Source organism: Necator americanus, chromosome I (genome assembly GCF_031761385.1).
Source record: "Necator americanus strain Aroian chromosome I, whole genome shotgun sequence".
Taxonomy (NCBI): Eukaryota; Metazoa; Nematoda; class Chromadorea; order Rhabditida; family Ancylostomatidae; genus Necator; species Necator americanus.
Genome location: NC_087371.1, coordinates 12,622,022 through 12,634,914, shown reverse-complemented (window position 1 = coordinate 12,634,914; position 12,893 = coordinate 12,622,022). Strand labels below are relative to the sequence as shown.

General features: G+C 42.4%; 5 protein-coding genes across 7 annotated transcripts; 2 read left to right on the top strand and 3 right to left on the bottom strand.

Annotated features, from left to right (window-relative positions):
• Positions 1 to 1,237: 1,237 nt before the first annotated feature.
• On the bottom strand, positions 1,238 to 2,300 carry RB195_005316 (uncharacterized protein; the record flags this gene model as incomplete). Its single annotated transcript, XM_064177736.1, has 2 exons — positions 1,238 to 1,921; positions 2,157 to 2,300. 2 exons carry the CDS (start codon positions 2,298 to 2,300, stop codon positions 1,238 to 1,240), a joined length of 828 nt encoding a protein of 275 aa, XP_064034850.1.
• Positions 2,301 to 3,848: 1,548 nt separating this feature from the next.
• Positions 3,849 to 4,166, bottom strand: RB195_005315 (uncharacterized protein; the record flags this gene model as incomplete). Its single annotated transcript, XM_064177735.1, has 2 exons — positions 3,849 to 4,014; positions 4,078 to 4,166. The coding sequence occupies 2 exons, from the start codon at positions 4,164 to 4,166 to the stop codon at positions 3,849 to 3,851; spliced, it is 255 nt and encodes an 84-aa protein (XP_064034849.1).
• Positions 4,167 to 4,942: 776 nt separating this feature from the next.
• Positions 4,943 to 5,221, top strand: RB195_005314 (uncharacterized protein; the record flags this gene model as incomplete). The annotated part of the gene is made up of 1 exon (XM_064177734.1): positions 4,943 to 5,221. The coding sequence occupies one exon, from the start codon at positions 4,943 to 4,945 to the stop codon at positions 5,219 to 5,221; it is 279 nt and encodes a 92-aa protein (XP_064034848.1).
• A 1-nt stretch (position 5,222) lies between these two features.
• Positions 5,223 to 6,562, top strand: RB195_005313 (uncharacterized protein; the record flags this gene model as incomplete). 3 transcript variants are annotated; one of them, XM_064177732.1, is made up of 5 exons in its annotated part: positions 5,223 to 5,275; positions 5,331 to 5,487; positions 5,568 to 5,607; positions 5,677 to 5,844; positions 6,314 to 6,348. In XM_064177732.1, the coding sequence occupies 5 exons, from the start codon at positions 5,223 to 5,225 to the stop codon at positions 6,346 to 6,348; spliced, it is 453 nt and encodes a 150-aa protein (XP_064034846.1). The 3 variants fall into 3 exon arrangements, with proteins under 3 accessions (XP_064034846.1, XP_064034847.1, XP_064034845.1); XM_064177730.1 differs by lacking the exons at positions 5,223 to 5,275; positions 5,331 to 5,487; positions 5,568 to 5,607 and adding an exon at positions 6,462 to 6,562 and having other exon boundaries at positions 5,825 to 5,844; positions 6,278 to 6,384; XM_064177731.1 differs by lacking the exons at positions 5,568 to 5,607; positions 5,677 to 5,844; positions 6,314 to 6,348 and having other exon boundaries at positions 5,259 to 5,275; positions 5,331 to 5,520.
• Positions 6,563 to 10,204: 3,642 nt separating this feature from the next.
• Positions 10,205 to 10,613, bottom strand: RB195_005312 (uncharacterized protein; the record flags this gene model as incomplete). The annotated part of the gene is made up of 2 exons (XM_064177729.1): positions 10,205 to 10,463; positions 10,525 to 10,613. The coding sequence occupies 2 exons, from the start codon at positions 10,611 to 10,613 to the stop codon at positions 10,205 to 10,207; spliced, it is 348 nt and encodes a 115-aa protein (XP_064034844.1).
• Positions 10,614 to 12,893: the final 2,280 nt, after the last annotated feature.

Below are 12,893 nucleotides of genomic sequence, written 5' to 3'. Positions count from 1 at the left end.
TGGTGTACAAGAAGATCTACGTGATATCGGCAACTGTCGTCCCAACTGCTTACCATCCACCATCTATAAGCTTTCCACAAGGGTTGTTCTCAACAGGATTAAAGAAGTTTTAGATGAAGAACAGCCATATGAACAGGCAGGGTCTCAAAAAGGATTCAGCTCGATTGACCAGATTACGTTGTTTCCAATCTCATCGAGGTATCGCAGCGTACAAGTTGCTGCTAAGACTCACCTTCATCAACGTGAACAAGGCCTTTGACTCAGTTGAGACGGAAGCAGTCATGGAAGCATTGGACAACCAAGGCGTCCCTCCCACGTACATAAAGGCACTTCAAGACTTGCACAGTGAATTTACAACTGGAATTTAGCCCTTCTACAAGAATATCGACATGAAGAGAAGGATTCGATAAGGTTGTACAGTAAGGAAACCCTAGGAAGTTTTAAAGGGCATCAGGGATGTAGTGAGATGCAGTGAGCGTCTCACTACATCCGCTACATGAACGCTCAGTCTGAAAGACTGAGAAGTAGAAGTATCACGCTTCACGCAGTCAAATGACGGGACTCGAAAGTCTACCTTACGCCACCTTCATCGGAGATTAGAGGCGTCTCTATTTTTGCAATGGAAGCAAAATAAGGTGGCCCGGACACGTGGCTTCAACGAAAACTGATGGACCAACGTTAGCTAGTGGGCTGCACGCGATTCCAAACCCCACTTCTTGACAAAGTAGTTCAAAGAAAAATTCTATGCTCTTTGTTTCTCATGCGAAAGGAAAAACCATGGGCGACTGTATCAGGCGATTGGTACAAGTGGAAAAATCACTGGTGCTCGCTCGACTGATTCGATGAACCACGGAGGTCAAGGTTAGACTTGAACATCTTGGATCGGCTGGTTAAACATAATGAAGAAACCAATAAGAAAAAGCCGGCTTTCGCCGGGGTCGATCGACGATTGAGCAGACGATTGGAGTTTATTGTGAGAAGGGTGATCGAAGTGTGGAAGTGATATCGGAAGCCTCTGCAGCTAGCTTTGCTCGACTTCGATCCAGCAAAGCTAGCTGCAGAGGCCTTCTTTTAGTCGACAAAGGTGAGATATAGCGGCATTTTGTACTGTCGTAGTACCTCAATGAGCTTCGAAACAGTGTGAATGTGGTCAATCGTGCTGAATCCCTTTCGAAACCCTGCTTGCTCGCATGGCTGTCCTGATCACTCTTGTAAAGAACTTGTAGACAGACAGTAATCAGATTGGGCGATAGTAGCCGATGTCGTTCTTGTACAGCAGCACAGTCTCGCTGGTCTTCCACTGTTTGAGGGCCTTGCATTCCGACAGGTAACGTGTAAAGAGCATCGCCAGGGTGTTGATGAGTACTGGCGAAAGGTTCTTCAGTTGTTCTGGTCTTATTTTGTCTGGACCGGCTGCCGTACGATTTCTTGCCGACATGATAGCATGTCGTGATTTGAACGGGAGAACCACTAAAATGACATGTCCGTCTTCCCTCATATGGTGAGGAGGCAAGTGGACATGGCTGTCGAAGAGTTCAGGGTAGAAGTCGTAGATGATTTTCTCCTTTCCCCTTCTCAATGCAATGGTTGTTGCCTTCGGGTTCCGGAGAGCAGTCATCCTCGTCCTGCGACCTGCGAAGTCTCGACGGGCATAGCGGATGCTTTTTCCCGCCTCTGCAGCTTCAGCCAGCACTTCTGCTCTTCCCTCTTTAATGTCTTCCTTTATCGCCTCTCTGCAAAGTTTTGCAAGCTTGGACGTGAGTTCTTGGTTCCCTGCGGTTGGTGCTGCTCCAAGCTGGCGTATCAGCTCAAGAGTTTCAAGAGACAGGCGTTCTTTGTTGGTTTTAAAACTCTCAGCCTTCCTCGTGCAGTCATGAAGATGTTCAACGAGCCGATCGTAATAGTTCTGGTACTTCGCTATCTGAACTTCGCGGCTTTCTCTTCTCTCCGGGTAAACGAAAATGTTCCCCGGAGGGGACGATGGTCCGATTGCGTATAAAACTTTAGCATAACAGCGACATCCGTCAGGCAAAACCTTTTACTGACGATGATGTGATCAATTTCAGTATGTTACCCTCCTCTCTACGCTGGATGTGGAATTGCGTGTTTCCATGGATGGTCTTAGTCGTCATGATAAACTAAGAAAGCCTTTCCACCTGTTCGTTCCATTGTTTCTGTAGAACTCTGTAGAACTTCTCCAGGTCCATATAGAAAGCTTCGACTTCTTCTTCTTCGGAGGTTGATGTTGGAGCGTAAGCGACGAAGATTGTCAAAACTGGTGTTGGACCACATCTTCTCATCCGCAGACGTCCGATTCGGGTCGTAAGTTGTTCGAAAGAGTGTTTTTTGCTATACTCGTGTTGAAGAGAACGCCAACTCCACCAACACCTCTACTATCGTATGTTCCTTAGAAAATTTCTTCTCCAGTACCATACACTACATTGGGGTGGCGTCGTCTCGCCTCGGTCATTCCGATGACGTCGTACTTAAACTTCTTGGCTTGAACCATCAGATATTCGAGCTGCATCCGATGCAAGCGTACGGACGTTATAAGTACAGATCGTCATCCTAGTCCTTTTCCGTTTCGGTAACCTCTGACTATGACTCCGGCAACCTCAACGTTCCTGGCGCTACAGGCTTTCGTCCGGAATCAGGAGACTCTTTCTTATTATTGTAACATGCCTAAAATTTTGAAACACACAAGCAGGTTGCATACCTCTAGTATAGTGTGGAGCTTATTTGTTGGAGGCGACTCCAAACCGCTTCCCTTGCCCCTCTCAGTCACTTGAATGGAGGCTTTTGGCCGGACCAACGTGATGGTTGCAAGAAGAGTCAGTCCTGCTAAAGCAGAAGCAGGAGGTCCCTCACCTGAATCCACTTGCTCCGTCTCAGGGCAGGCACAGGCACAGGTCGCTACTGGTATGCGATTAGCCCCCTATCCGCCACGTGGCCTCGCGACTAACAGGCTGTGATCCCTCTAGTTAGGAAGATCCGTGAGAAACCACTATAATGTGACATAATATAGCTCCACAAATATTGCAGACATCAACCAATGAATAAGAAGAAGAGGTGAGGAGGATAGGGTCGCATTCGTGTCCAATTTATACCCGTCGTGGTTGCTCCTGGTCGTAGATTTGCTACAGCTTGTTTAAGTGTTCTGTAGAGGTGCTGTAGTGTAATTTTTTATTTGCTACGAATATTAAAGAATAAAGATTGAGGTGCACAGCGTTAATCAGTCCGTTCGATGATGCAACTGCGCTTTCGATTTTGATTTTTCAACTGTTTTTAGGGATTCGACTATTGAAAACTTTTCAATAGTCGTTTAGAGGTTTATGAACGCGTGTCTTATATTGACTTACGGGGGCAAGGCGATATGTCAAGTCAGTGTTTTCATCCTATTGGACTAGTCTGGGGCCTATTTATTTACTTAGGATATTTACAAAGGAGGGATGAATTGCTTAGTTGGCACCGGGACGGTTTTGAACCATCGATCCTGCAGTCACAGCCAAACATCTTACTGTCTTCGTTACACGTGTCCCACATCACTATGAAGATTGTAGACGAAAATCACGATTTTTTGAACTCCAAAAAAACTGTGTATTAAGCGCATGCAGATGAACGATTTCTGCACCCGCTCTAGATCAGAAAAAAAAACATCATCAGAAGTTGTTGGCAGTCTTGTTAATTCTAAATATCTCCTTAAGAACATAGACTCTGGAAATTGTAAATCTTTGTCACTAGCAGAAAGTTTCAAATTTCTGGAACATGTGTCAAATAATGAAACATGTTGCCATTCGAACACTGTCTACGATTAATAACTTAGGACACCAACTCGGAAACTTATGTGATTATTTATGTCTAGCAATAAGCGGCGGTGGTAGTGGTGGACAGCCAGGAGGAGGAGGAGGCGGCGGCGGACCACGCGGGGGAGGTGGTGGTGGACACCTGGGTGGAGGCGGAGGAGGCGGAGGAGGTGGTGGAGGTATCTGAGGTGCTCGTTTCAGGCGAAGAACTCTGAACAATTCACATTACTTCAGACTAAGAAAGATTTGAAATTGGCAATATGATAATGCTCACATATCGACGGTATCGTCAACTTCCTTTATAGCAGCGCATTGGATTCTGAAGACCAGAGTGACCAGAAGAATAATGAGAACCGATTTCATCCTTCGCTATACGTCTATAGCAGGTCCGTTCTTGATGGCCACGTTTAGAAAATTTGCAACGACGTTTCGGATGAGGCTACTTGTGTAGTCAATTTGAGATGGAAACAATTTCAGGAACTGATTGTTATTTTAGTACAGAGAAATTAACTCATTTTGCGCAAATATTTATTGGGAAAGTACTACTTAAAATAGAGAATAAAAATTATTGGATACTTTCGAACAATTTTCGGATGATATCTGTGGTTTCTGTGGTATGCAGACTCATCACAGAAGTAAGAGGGGCGTAATCGTGGCCGTTGCTTGACTTCAAGCCGTAATTGTGTTAGAGAAGGAGAGTGCAACAAACGCAGATCTGGTAAGGATAAGACTTGTGTGTTATTCCAGCATGTAAAGAGCGAGTGATGTATGGTACTGAGCATTTTGAAAGTGGAAAGGGAAAAGAGATTCATGCAGCAACCTAATAAAAAACACAGGGAGTAGGTAGGAACTGTCGGTGAATGCGATGATGATGTACAATTTGAAGGAAGAAGTGAAATGTCACTGTATAAAGAAGAAGGAGAACGTAGGTTCAAACTGCCCTCTTTAGCCAACAAATCCTGAACGATTTATACTGCACAGAGGGTATAAAAATCTTGTCAAGCCAGCGCATTGCCTCTATCATTAAGTTCTATTTCCAACGCAGTGCAAATTTAAGATTAAAAAAAAAGCAGAAGGGCATATGAAGAAAAGAGATGGATACTCGGCCGCTTTGATTCGGCTTCAGGGCTTTAAACGAAATGGTGGGTCGAATTGTAAACAACGATGTGTTAGAAAATGGTCACACCACTGACAAAGCAGCTTTGAAACGACACGCTCCCAAAGCGCACAAAACCATAAACACATTTTTCTTTGCTGGATTGAAGGATACGGGCGGACCAGGAAGGAAATTTACTATCTCACCACATAACTTCTCACTGATATTAGACAAGCTGGATAAATTCTTGCGTTACGATCATGCCGAAGTACTACTCGCAATTCTAACAGAGGCTTGTTGCAACCAGTACAAGGACTGCTAAAATGCACCAGAGAGATCTGTCTTTCAAAAGAGGCCTGATGTCAGAACATTCTTTGTAAGTTTCTTCCTCTGCTTAGCCTTTATATCACTGAAAAGATTTCCTTTAAAAGAACAATCGATAGTCGGACAATTCGGAACTCGAAAATCAATTGTCCAGATAACCATAGCATGTCGACAGCCACCAAAAGATGGATATTCATAGGCGAACGCAAAAGGATCCTTCTGCAAGGCCTTGCTACAATTGGATTGCCTGCAGAGATGAGTACGGTCCCACCTCGTTCCTTGGCTTCGAGCTGCTAATGCAACTACACTAGGCTTCAAGTGGTTTTTACTCGACTTATGCTTAGGGATTTGGAGCAGTGTGTTGGAGCTTCACCTTTCCAAGAGGTCCGTTGATCGTGTCACCTAAAGCTCCACCTCAAGGTCTTTCAATCCATTCTGAACTACTCGTTTCAGGTACTCGTGAAAAAAGCGAGACTGTGCTGATTGGATGGCTGCTTGCTGATGTTATGTTGATCCTTCTTCCAGTGCAACACCCTTGCTGGTCTTTCTATAGTCTTGCTGGTCTTCAGCTGATTAGGAACCTTGTATTCCGTCAGGTACCATGTGGAGAACGTTGCCAAGGTGATTAAAAGTACTCTGATAACATTTTGGGTTTCGGAAAGGAGAACTTCAAATGGCAGTGGATCCTTTACCCCAAGTGGTTAACCTGAATCTGACTGTCGGAAGGATGAGAGAGTAGAGAAGTAGGGTTGTGCTAGATCTTCTCTTTTCCTCTCGTGGTTACAGTGTTTGTTTCGTTACAATCTTTGGAGCACGTCCATCTATGTCTTGTAATTACTGAAATCCAGCAGATCGTGGCGAATGTCCTTCTCCGTCTCTTCAGCTGTTACTGCTTTTGATCTTTCTTTTGGATTTTATTTTGCTGCTGATTTAGTTGCTTGTGGCTCTTCCCCTGTGAAAGTTGCTTCTATGCTTTCCATCAACTAGAAGAAAGCGGCAAAGAATGCGGTGACCTGCGTAGAGCTTTTTGAAAAAATTAAATTAATTAATTAAGCGAAATTATTGGCGAGGATAAAGTCTTTCATTGTAGTAATCTTAAACGAGGTTTACCCACATCCAACGTAACTCGAGATTCTAGGAACCGAAGTAAGTTTAGTTTAGGTTAGTTCTAACTTTTTAGTTTTTTAGTTTATAATTCTAAATCGTTCAGGGATAAACAAGCCTTTCATCCTTTCCAGATAAAATCTCCACAAGGCACTGCCGCACACAAGTCTGTTCACCATTAAGATTCTGTGTTGATTTCGAGTACCCACTGTTTCCATTTTTTATTTACAAATGAAATTAGTAGCCCGTAACAGAAATTGTTTCGGTGTTAAAATTATGGAGTTGTGCAATTTAAATAACAATCACACCAATGAAGACAAATTGATGTACTTCTGATTTGAACTTCATCGCTCAAAACCGGTTTCTCCTTGAGACATTTCAGTTTCTCCCTTTGATCCAATTAATTTCCCTGTTTTTCTGAGTGTTCTAAAAAAAGTTTAGGCGTTGATAGATGATGGATGATGTTCCGTTTGGTTCATTACGTTGCCACAATATGTACAGTGCTACATAAAAATAAATACAAACCAAAAAAGTTTCGATCTCAGCCACTCTTTAATTTTGTTTCCTTCATTCAGATATATTATCAAATTTAAGAGCAGTTTTTCTCCACCAACCCAACTATTGCTATAGCTATCGCCATGTAAGTTCAACCATATGTTATCCTTTGATTGAATTACTGTCACTGTCAGATGTTTCGAATGTATAATTCCGATAGAAAATCTCAGTTCAAAGGTGGCATGTTAACCTCTCTCGAAGGAGAAGACCTACTCTGCTCGTTGTACTTCACCTTTAGCACCTTTTGCTTGCAAGTGTCTGGCCAGACGTACCAAATCAAATGTGTGTGGATCCGCACTCGGCGCTTAAAGGCATCACCCACGAATCTGAGGTGGTACGGATTTCCAGTGGAGTATCCGTGTATGGGATAGTACATTATGGAGAGGGGTGTGATTCCGTCCATTTCTTCTTTCCTTTCTATTCATTTTTGGACCTTTTGCATTTGTCCAAAACGCTTCTAAAGTTCTGCGAGCTATAATTTCGGGTTCGTACGATAGAATTGTGACAGCTATGCAGAAAGGAACGTTTCCATGACATTGTCTGCGGCGAACCCCGAGGGGAGTTGCTGCATTCGATTGTTTCATCCCCCTTAGATGTTCTTTAATGCGAACACAAAGGGGGCGCCCTGTTTCGCTAATGTATAGGTTCCCACATATTTTGCACGAAATTAGATAGACTACACCAGAGACCATGCAGTCCCCTTCCTTCCCGAATGGGCATATTACACAGTCTGGAGTGAGACGGAAGCGGTCGTACATTCTGTTTCGAACTAGTTGTTTTTTGAGATTTGTTGGAGGTATTTCCACAACTCTTACTTGGTCCTCGAAGCCGTATTTTCTGGACCGTTTTCTTCGGCAATTAGGAAAAAATGAACGGAATCACTCTTCTGTCGATAATCTACGATCCCGTATACGAATACTCCACCTGAAATCCGTACCACCTCAGATTCGTGGGGTGATGCCTTTAAATACCCTTACGTCCACTCCCCTAGTATGAGTAAATTCTGGTTCATCAGAAAACACTCCACAAATCAAACTGCACCGGATCACTCACCAGGTTAGTCCTAATCCTAATTTAATCCAGATTTTCAAATTAGGGAATGCCGTGAACATCCTTTGAACTAAAGTTCACCCCACATTTGGTGACGTATCGTAGCCGAGTTGGGGGGGGGGGGAAGGCTGGAAGGAATTTTAGACCGTTCCTGATACATCATTTTCTTATCTATTTTGTTAAAGTTATTTGCTAAATTATTTGAATTTATTTGTGATGTCGTAATTTCCCTATAAGCCTCACCTCTCTTTCGTTGTTCACTGTGCTGATGCAGCGTAATAAAAGACAGACTAAATTCATAGTAAGATTGAGTTAACTTCGAAACGTGATAGTGAGTGTTTGAGTGGTGAAATACTTGAGTTCGTTCTTTTTTCTCAAACAAAAAAACTCAAACAATCTACAGTAAACGAAAACCTACTCACTAGCTACTGCCACTTTTTATAAGTACGGATGTTTCTCAACCCGAAACCCTCCATAGAGAAAGTGCGATCCATATGTTAATTGCAGAGCTACGGTAGTTACTCTCGGAAATGCCCCGTCTGTCTTCTGTCTTGCCGCTTGCGACATTCATGTGGTAACAACGAAAAAAGGAAAGTTGAGAATTATGAAATTATGTAATTAATTAATAATTATGAAAACCCCTTCCGAATAATTCCATTGTGTTAACATTCTTTCTGTCTATATTAGAAACAAATTGAGAAACTTCGTCAAAATGTTCATGCATACTTTCTGAATGTAAATACATGTGTAGATGAGACGTCATCAAGTTAACGAATTTTTTGAGAAGCGCAAATGAGAAATAACTCCTCTGCAACCTCAGAGGTAGAATGTTTATTAGAAACGCAAGAAAACATTTATTAATTTTCGACATTTTTTCTTTTTCTCCTTTTTTATTCGATACTGCCAAAATTTGAAAATATCATTCAAAGTTAACTTGTTGATAGTCGAATTTAAGCAACAGCCAAGATTGTTAACAAAATTTATTACGGCTAACGTTTCGGCGTTGTCGCCTTCGTCAGAGCCTGGAAAGTAAGAACATTTGCAATATATCCTCTCAAATGTCTCATCCAAAACAAGTCATCATCCACTAGGATATTACACCCGGAAACAAAAACCAAAAAAGCCCAAATCGTTGTGCCTACCTTAGTAGCCGCGTTGCCGTGATGTTAGCGGATATCCGCGTGGTGCTATCGCTCCGCTGATACTAATTAGGATGCGACCCGCATATGACCCCGTAGATCAAACCCGCAAAGGTCTTGATACAGAGCCAGCTCGTTGGTCACGGCTAAGCACTGTTCCTTTCTATTCATTTTTGGACCTTTTGCATTTATCCAAAACGCTTCTAAAGTCCTGCGAGCTATAATTTCGGGTTCGTACGATAGGATTGTGACAGCTATGCAGAAAGGAACGTTTTCATGACATTGCCTGCGGTGACATTTAAAGTTGAATTTTTTTTGTTTTTTCTTCTCCAATAAATAGTACAAAATGATGTGCTAACATCATGAAATGATTTGAGCGTCATTGTGACACGTTCGTGACACGAAAGTAAAGCTCCACGCCAAACCATGTTAACTGCAAGTAACTTATGTAAGCGGCATATGCAGTTAAAACGGCTTCGAAATGGCACACACCGTCTCATTTCCTTTTTATAAATCCGCCTGGATATTGAACGGTACCACTACACCAATAACTGCGCTGATTCCAACGTTTGCTCAACTGCACCCAACACATACTATGGAGCCGTTCTCGGTGCATTCTGGCGGACCAATTCGAAGCCGTGCGACCAGTCTCACTTCGTTCTGGAATATCGCTTCGGACACACATACACACATGACAGACTAATTCTGTTATTATATAGCATGATATATATTACAACAATTCAACCTATCAAGGAACTCTGATTGCTTGAAACTTTCAATTGAAATCTCCAAGTTGTCTTCAAAAAAGTTCTTACATTTTTTCGATGTAAGGTCAAAACACTGCCTAAGCGCACCTCCGCACTTAGCACTTGGATTGCACCCTGTTTTTGGCGACTGTTGGGATGAGAAATGCCACCCCACCACATTTTGTAGACACTTTATGTTAAGCATTGTTAAAAGAGGTATATTGTCGATAGTTTTATTTGTCCTGAAAATCTTTTAAGAAGACTTTTATTTTCCTCCACAACTCATAATTTCTTGTCATCTTCGAGAAGTCCATGCTCATCAGGACACTTGTTAAGTAATGAAATAAGGGTCCTGTATGAGACATGACCTTTTATTTTCTTTCTTATTCAGCCATAACGTAGTGGCGGTGGAGGTGGTGGAGGTGGTGGAGGTGGTGGAGGTGGTGGGCAGCCAGAGGGAGGATGAGGAGGCGGTGGACCACCAGGTGGTGGTGGGCAGCCAGGTGGAGGTGGTGGAGGTGGTGGAGGTGGTGGGCAGCCAGGGGGAGGAGGAGGAGGCGGTGGACCACCAGGTGGTGGTGGGCAGCCAGGTGGAGGTGGTGGAGGTGGAGGAGCGAACTGAGGGACACGTTTCCGGCGACGAAATCTGAACAAGGCACAGATGAAGAAAATAGAGAAGTTTTTAAAAGATTACTTCTTGTACTTACATAGTGTCAGTATCCCTCACTTCTTTTATTGAACCACATTGCATTCTGAAGACCAGAGTGACGAGAAGAATAACGACAAGAAACTTCATCCTTGCCTACGAAATCACGAAAATACGAAACTAAATCTGGTACTTCTTTAGGCGAAACGTTTTTAAAATTTAATGTCTCGTGGGAATAAATACTGAAAGAGTGCCACTTCAAGAACTCAAAAGATTAGACATCTTCAAATTTAATACTGTGAAGGAAGGAAACAATGCGAAATTAAATCAGCAACGGTATCATTCAACACTATATCTTTCGTTGGAATCAAAACAGAAAAAACAACAACAAAGTTCACGAATTTGGCGAAGAAACAGTCAAATTTCGAGAGCGAAACTGGTTTTGAGCAGAAAAATTAACATGTGTAATTAACAGGTTCGAATTCGTAACAAGTGAAAAAACAGTTCCAGAAGCTTCAGAACGGAGATCTCTTGAATTCTAACTTTCTTGCCCTTATATATCTGTACTCTATATGAATTTTTATTCGTATAGTTCTAGTCACTGCTTCCACCTTGTGGAGCTTGCGAATCTACGCCAAAACACATTTCTAACGATTCTGAAGCACATAATTTGGACATATTTTTAGAGCTTGTTCATGGAAATAGTGTCGAGTATTTGGCGAGTGGAAACTTGATCTAGTTGAAATAGCAGAGCACTGACTGGGGAACAGCCAGGAGTCCCATCACACGCAACACACGAATAAAAGGAGAACTAGGGCAGAGTAACCCTGTATGACTAGCAGCTAGCTAGCTTACTTCAACAGACATCTGTGAGGGACCATAAGTGTTTTTGGAGGCCCTACGGGTGTCTTGATTAAGATCGCTGTGTATCTTCTTACTTCACACTCCATATGGGTTACTAGTGCTGTAGCACGCGAATCATTTATAGACTTGTATTTCAGCATCCATGGGCTACGGAAGGGTACGCACAGACATTCACATGCGATAGACCCAGGTGCAGCAAATGAACCCCTTCCTTATGGCTGCGGTATACACTAACATACTCTGCATAAACCCAGAGGTAACGATACATACTTTTTAGCCATGTACATATAAATTTATAATAACATTACTAGAGGGTGCTGTCAGTGTCACTAACAGAAGCTTTAGGAGGAACAAAAATGGGGGGGGACAACACGCAAAGGCGCGGAACAGAGCTGCGACACTCCATCCCTGCAAATGTAGATCCTTCAAGGCGAAACCTTTAAAAAGATGCGGAAAGTTGCGACAAATAGACATCCAAAGACTTCTGAAATGGAGAGAGATTTTTAGCAAATTCAAAGGATTTCAGGTCTTCTTCAATCCATTTTCGAGCAGAACATTACGTCGACAAGAACGACAAACATTTTGTGTTAGGAAGTGCCTTGACGCTGAACAAACAGGAGGATTGGCCTTCCTCAGCCAATGAATCTTAAACGATTTGTGTTGGTAGAAAAAGGATAAAGGCGCCTTTTTATAGTGGTGTATTTACTGTATTATTAAGTTGCCTTTGCAAAACGCAATAAGCTTAAAACTGGAAAACAGACAGTTGGAAAAAACGAGATTCTGGCTATTCCACCAAAAATGAATCGAGTCGTTTGTAGCGAAACATTTATAAGCCGTTAGCGTTCTAAATGAAAAGATAGAATCGAACAGTGAACATGGACATGATGACAAATGATCACACCAGTGACAGAACAGCTTTGAAAAGACTCATCTAAGCCAAGAAAAAGTGAACACATTTATCTTGGCTAGATTGAAGAATACGGGCAAATAGGGAAGAGCTACAGAAAGAGTAACACTGAATTCAAATGATTCTAAATGTACGTCAGAAGAATATACCTCGAACATTTTCACTTCACTGATATCAGACAACATTTGCTGATTTTCCTGTCAGAATCATGTACACTAGAAGATCCACAGTTTTAATAAAGGTCCTTAATAAAACTCGCGTGACACCAATACTAGACGGCGAGTTCCGTCCTCGAATGTGGCCCGAAGCATTCTTTCTTAGTTTCTTCCTCAGCTTAGTCCTTATATCACTAAGTTTCAGTTAACAACTGACCACTCGAAAATCAAGAATCCAGATAAGCATAGCATAACGGCAGGTCTTGAAAGGATGGATGTTAACAGGTGAGCATATGAGCATGCTTCGGTTCTGTTTGCTGCAGTTGAACTGCCTGCAGAGGTGTTTACGGTCCTACCTCGATCCATACCTTCAAGTGCCTTTGACTAGACTTGTGCTTTTGGAGCACTGTGCATGTGCTGAATCCTTTTCGAAACTGTTCATTGGTCATATGGCTGTTCATAATCTAGTTTTCTTCAATCCTTTAAAGATTATTTGATTAAAGT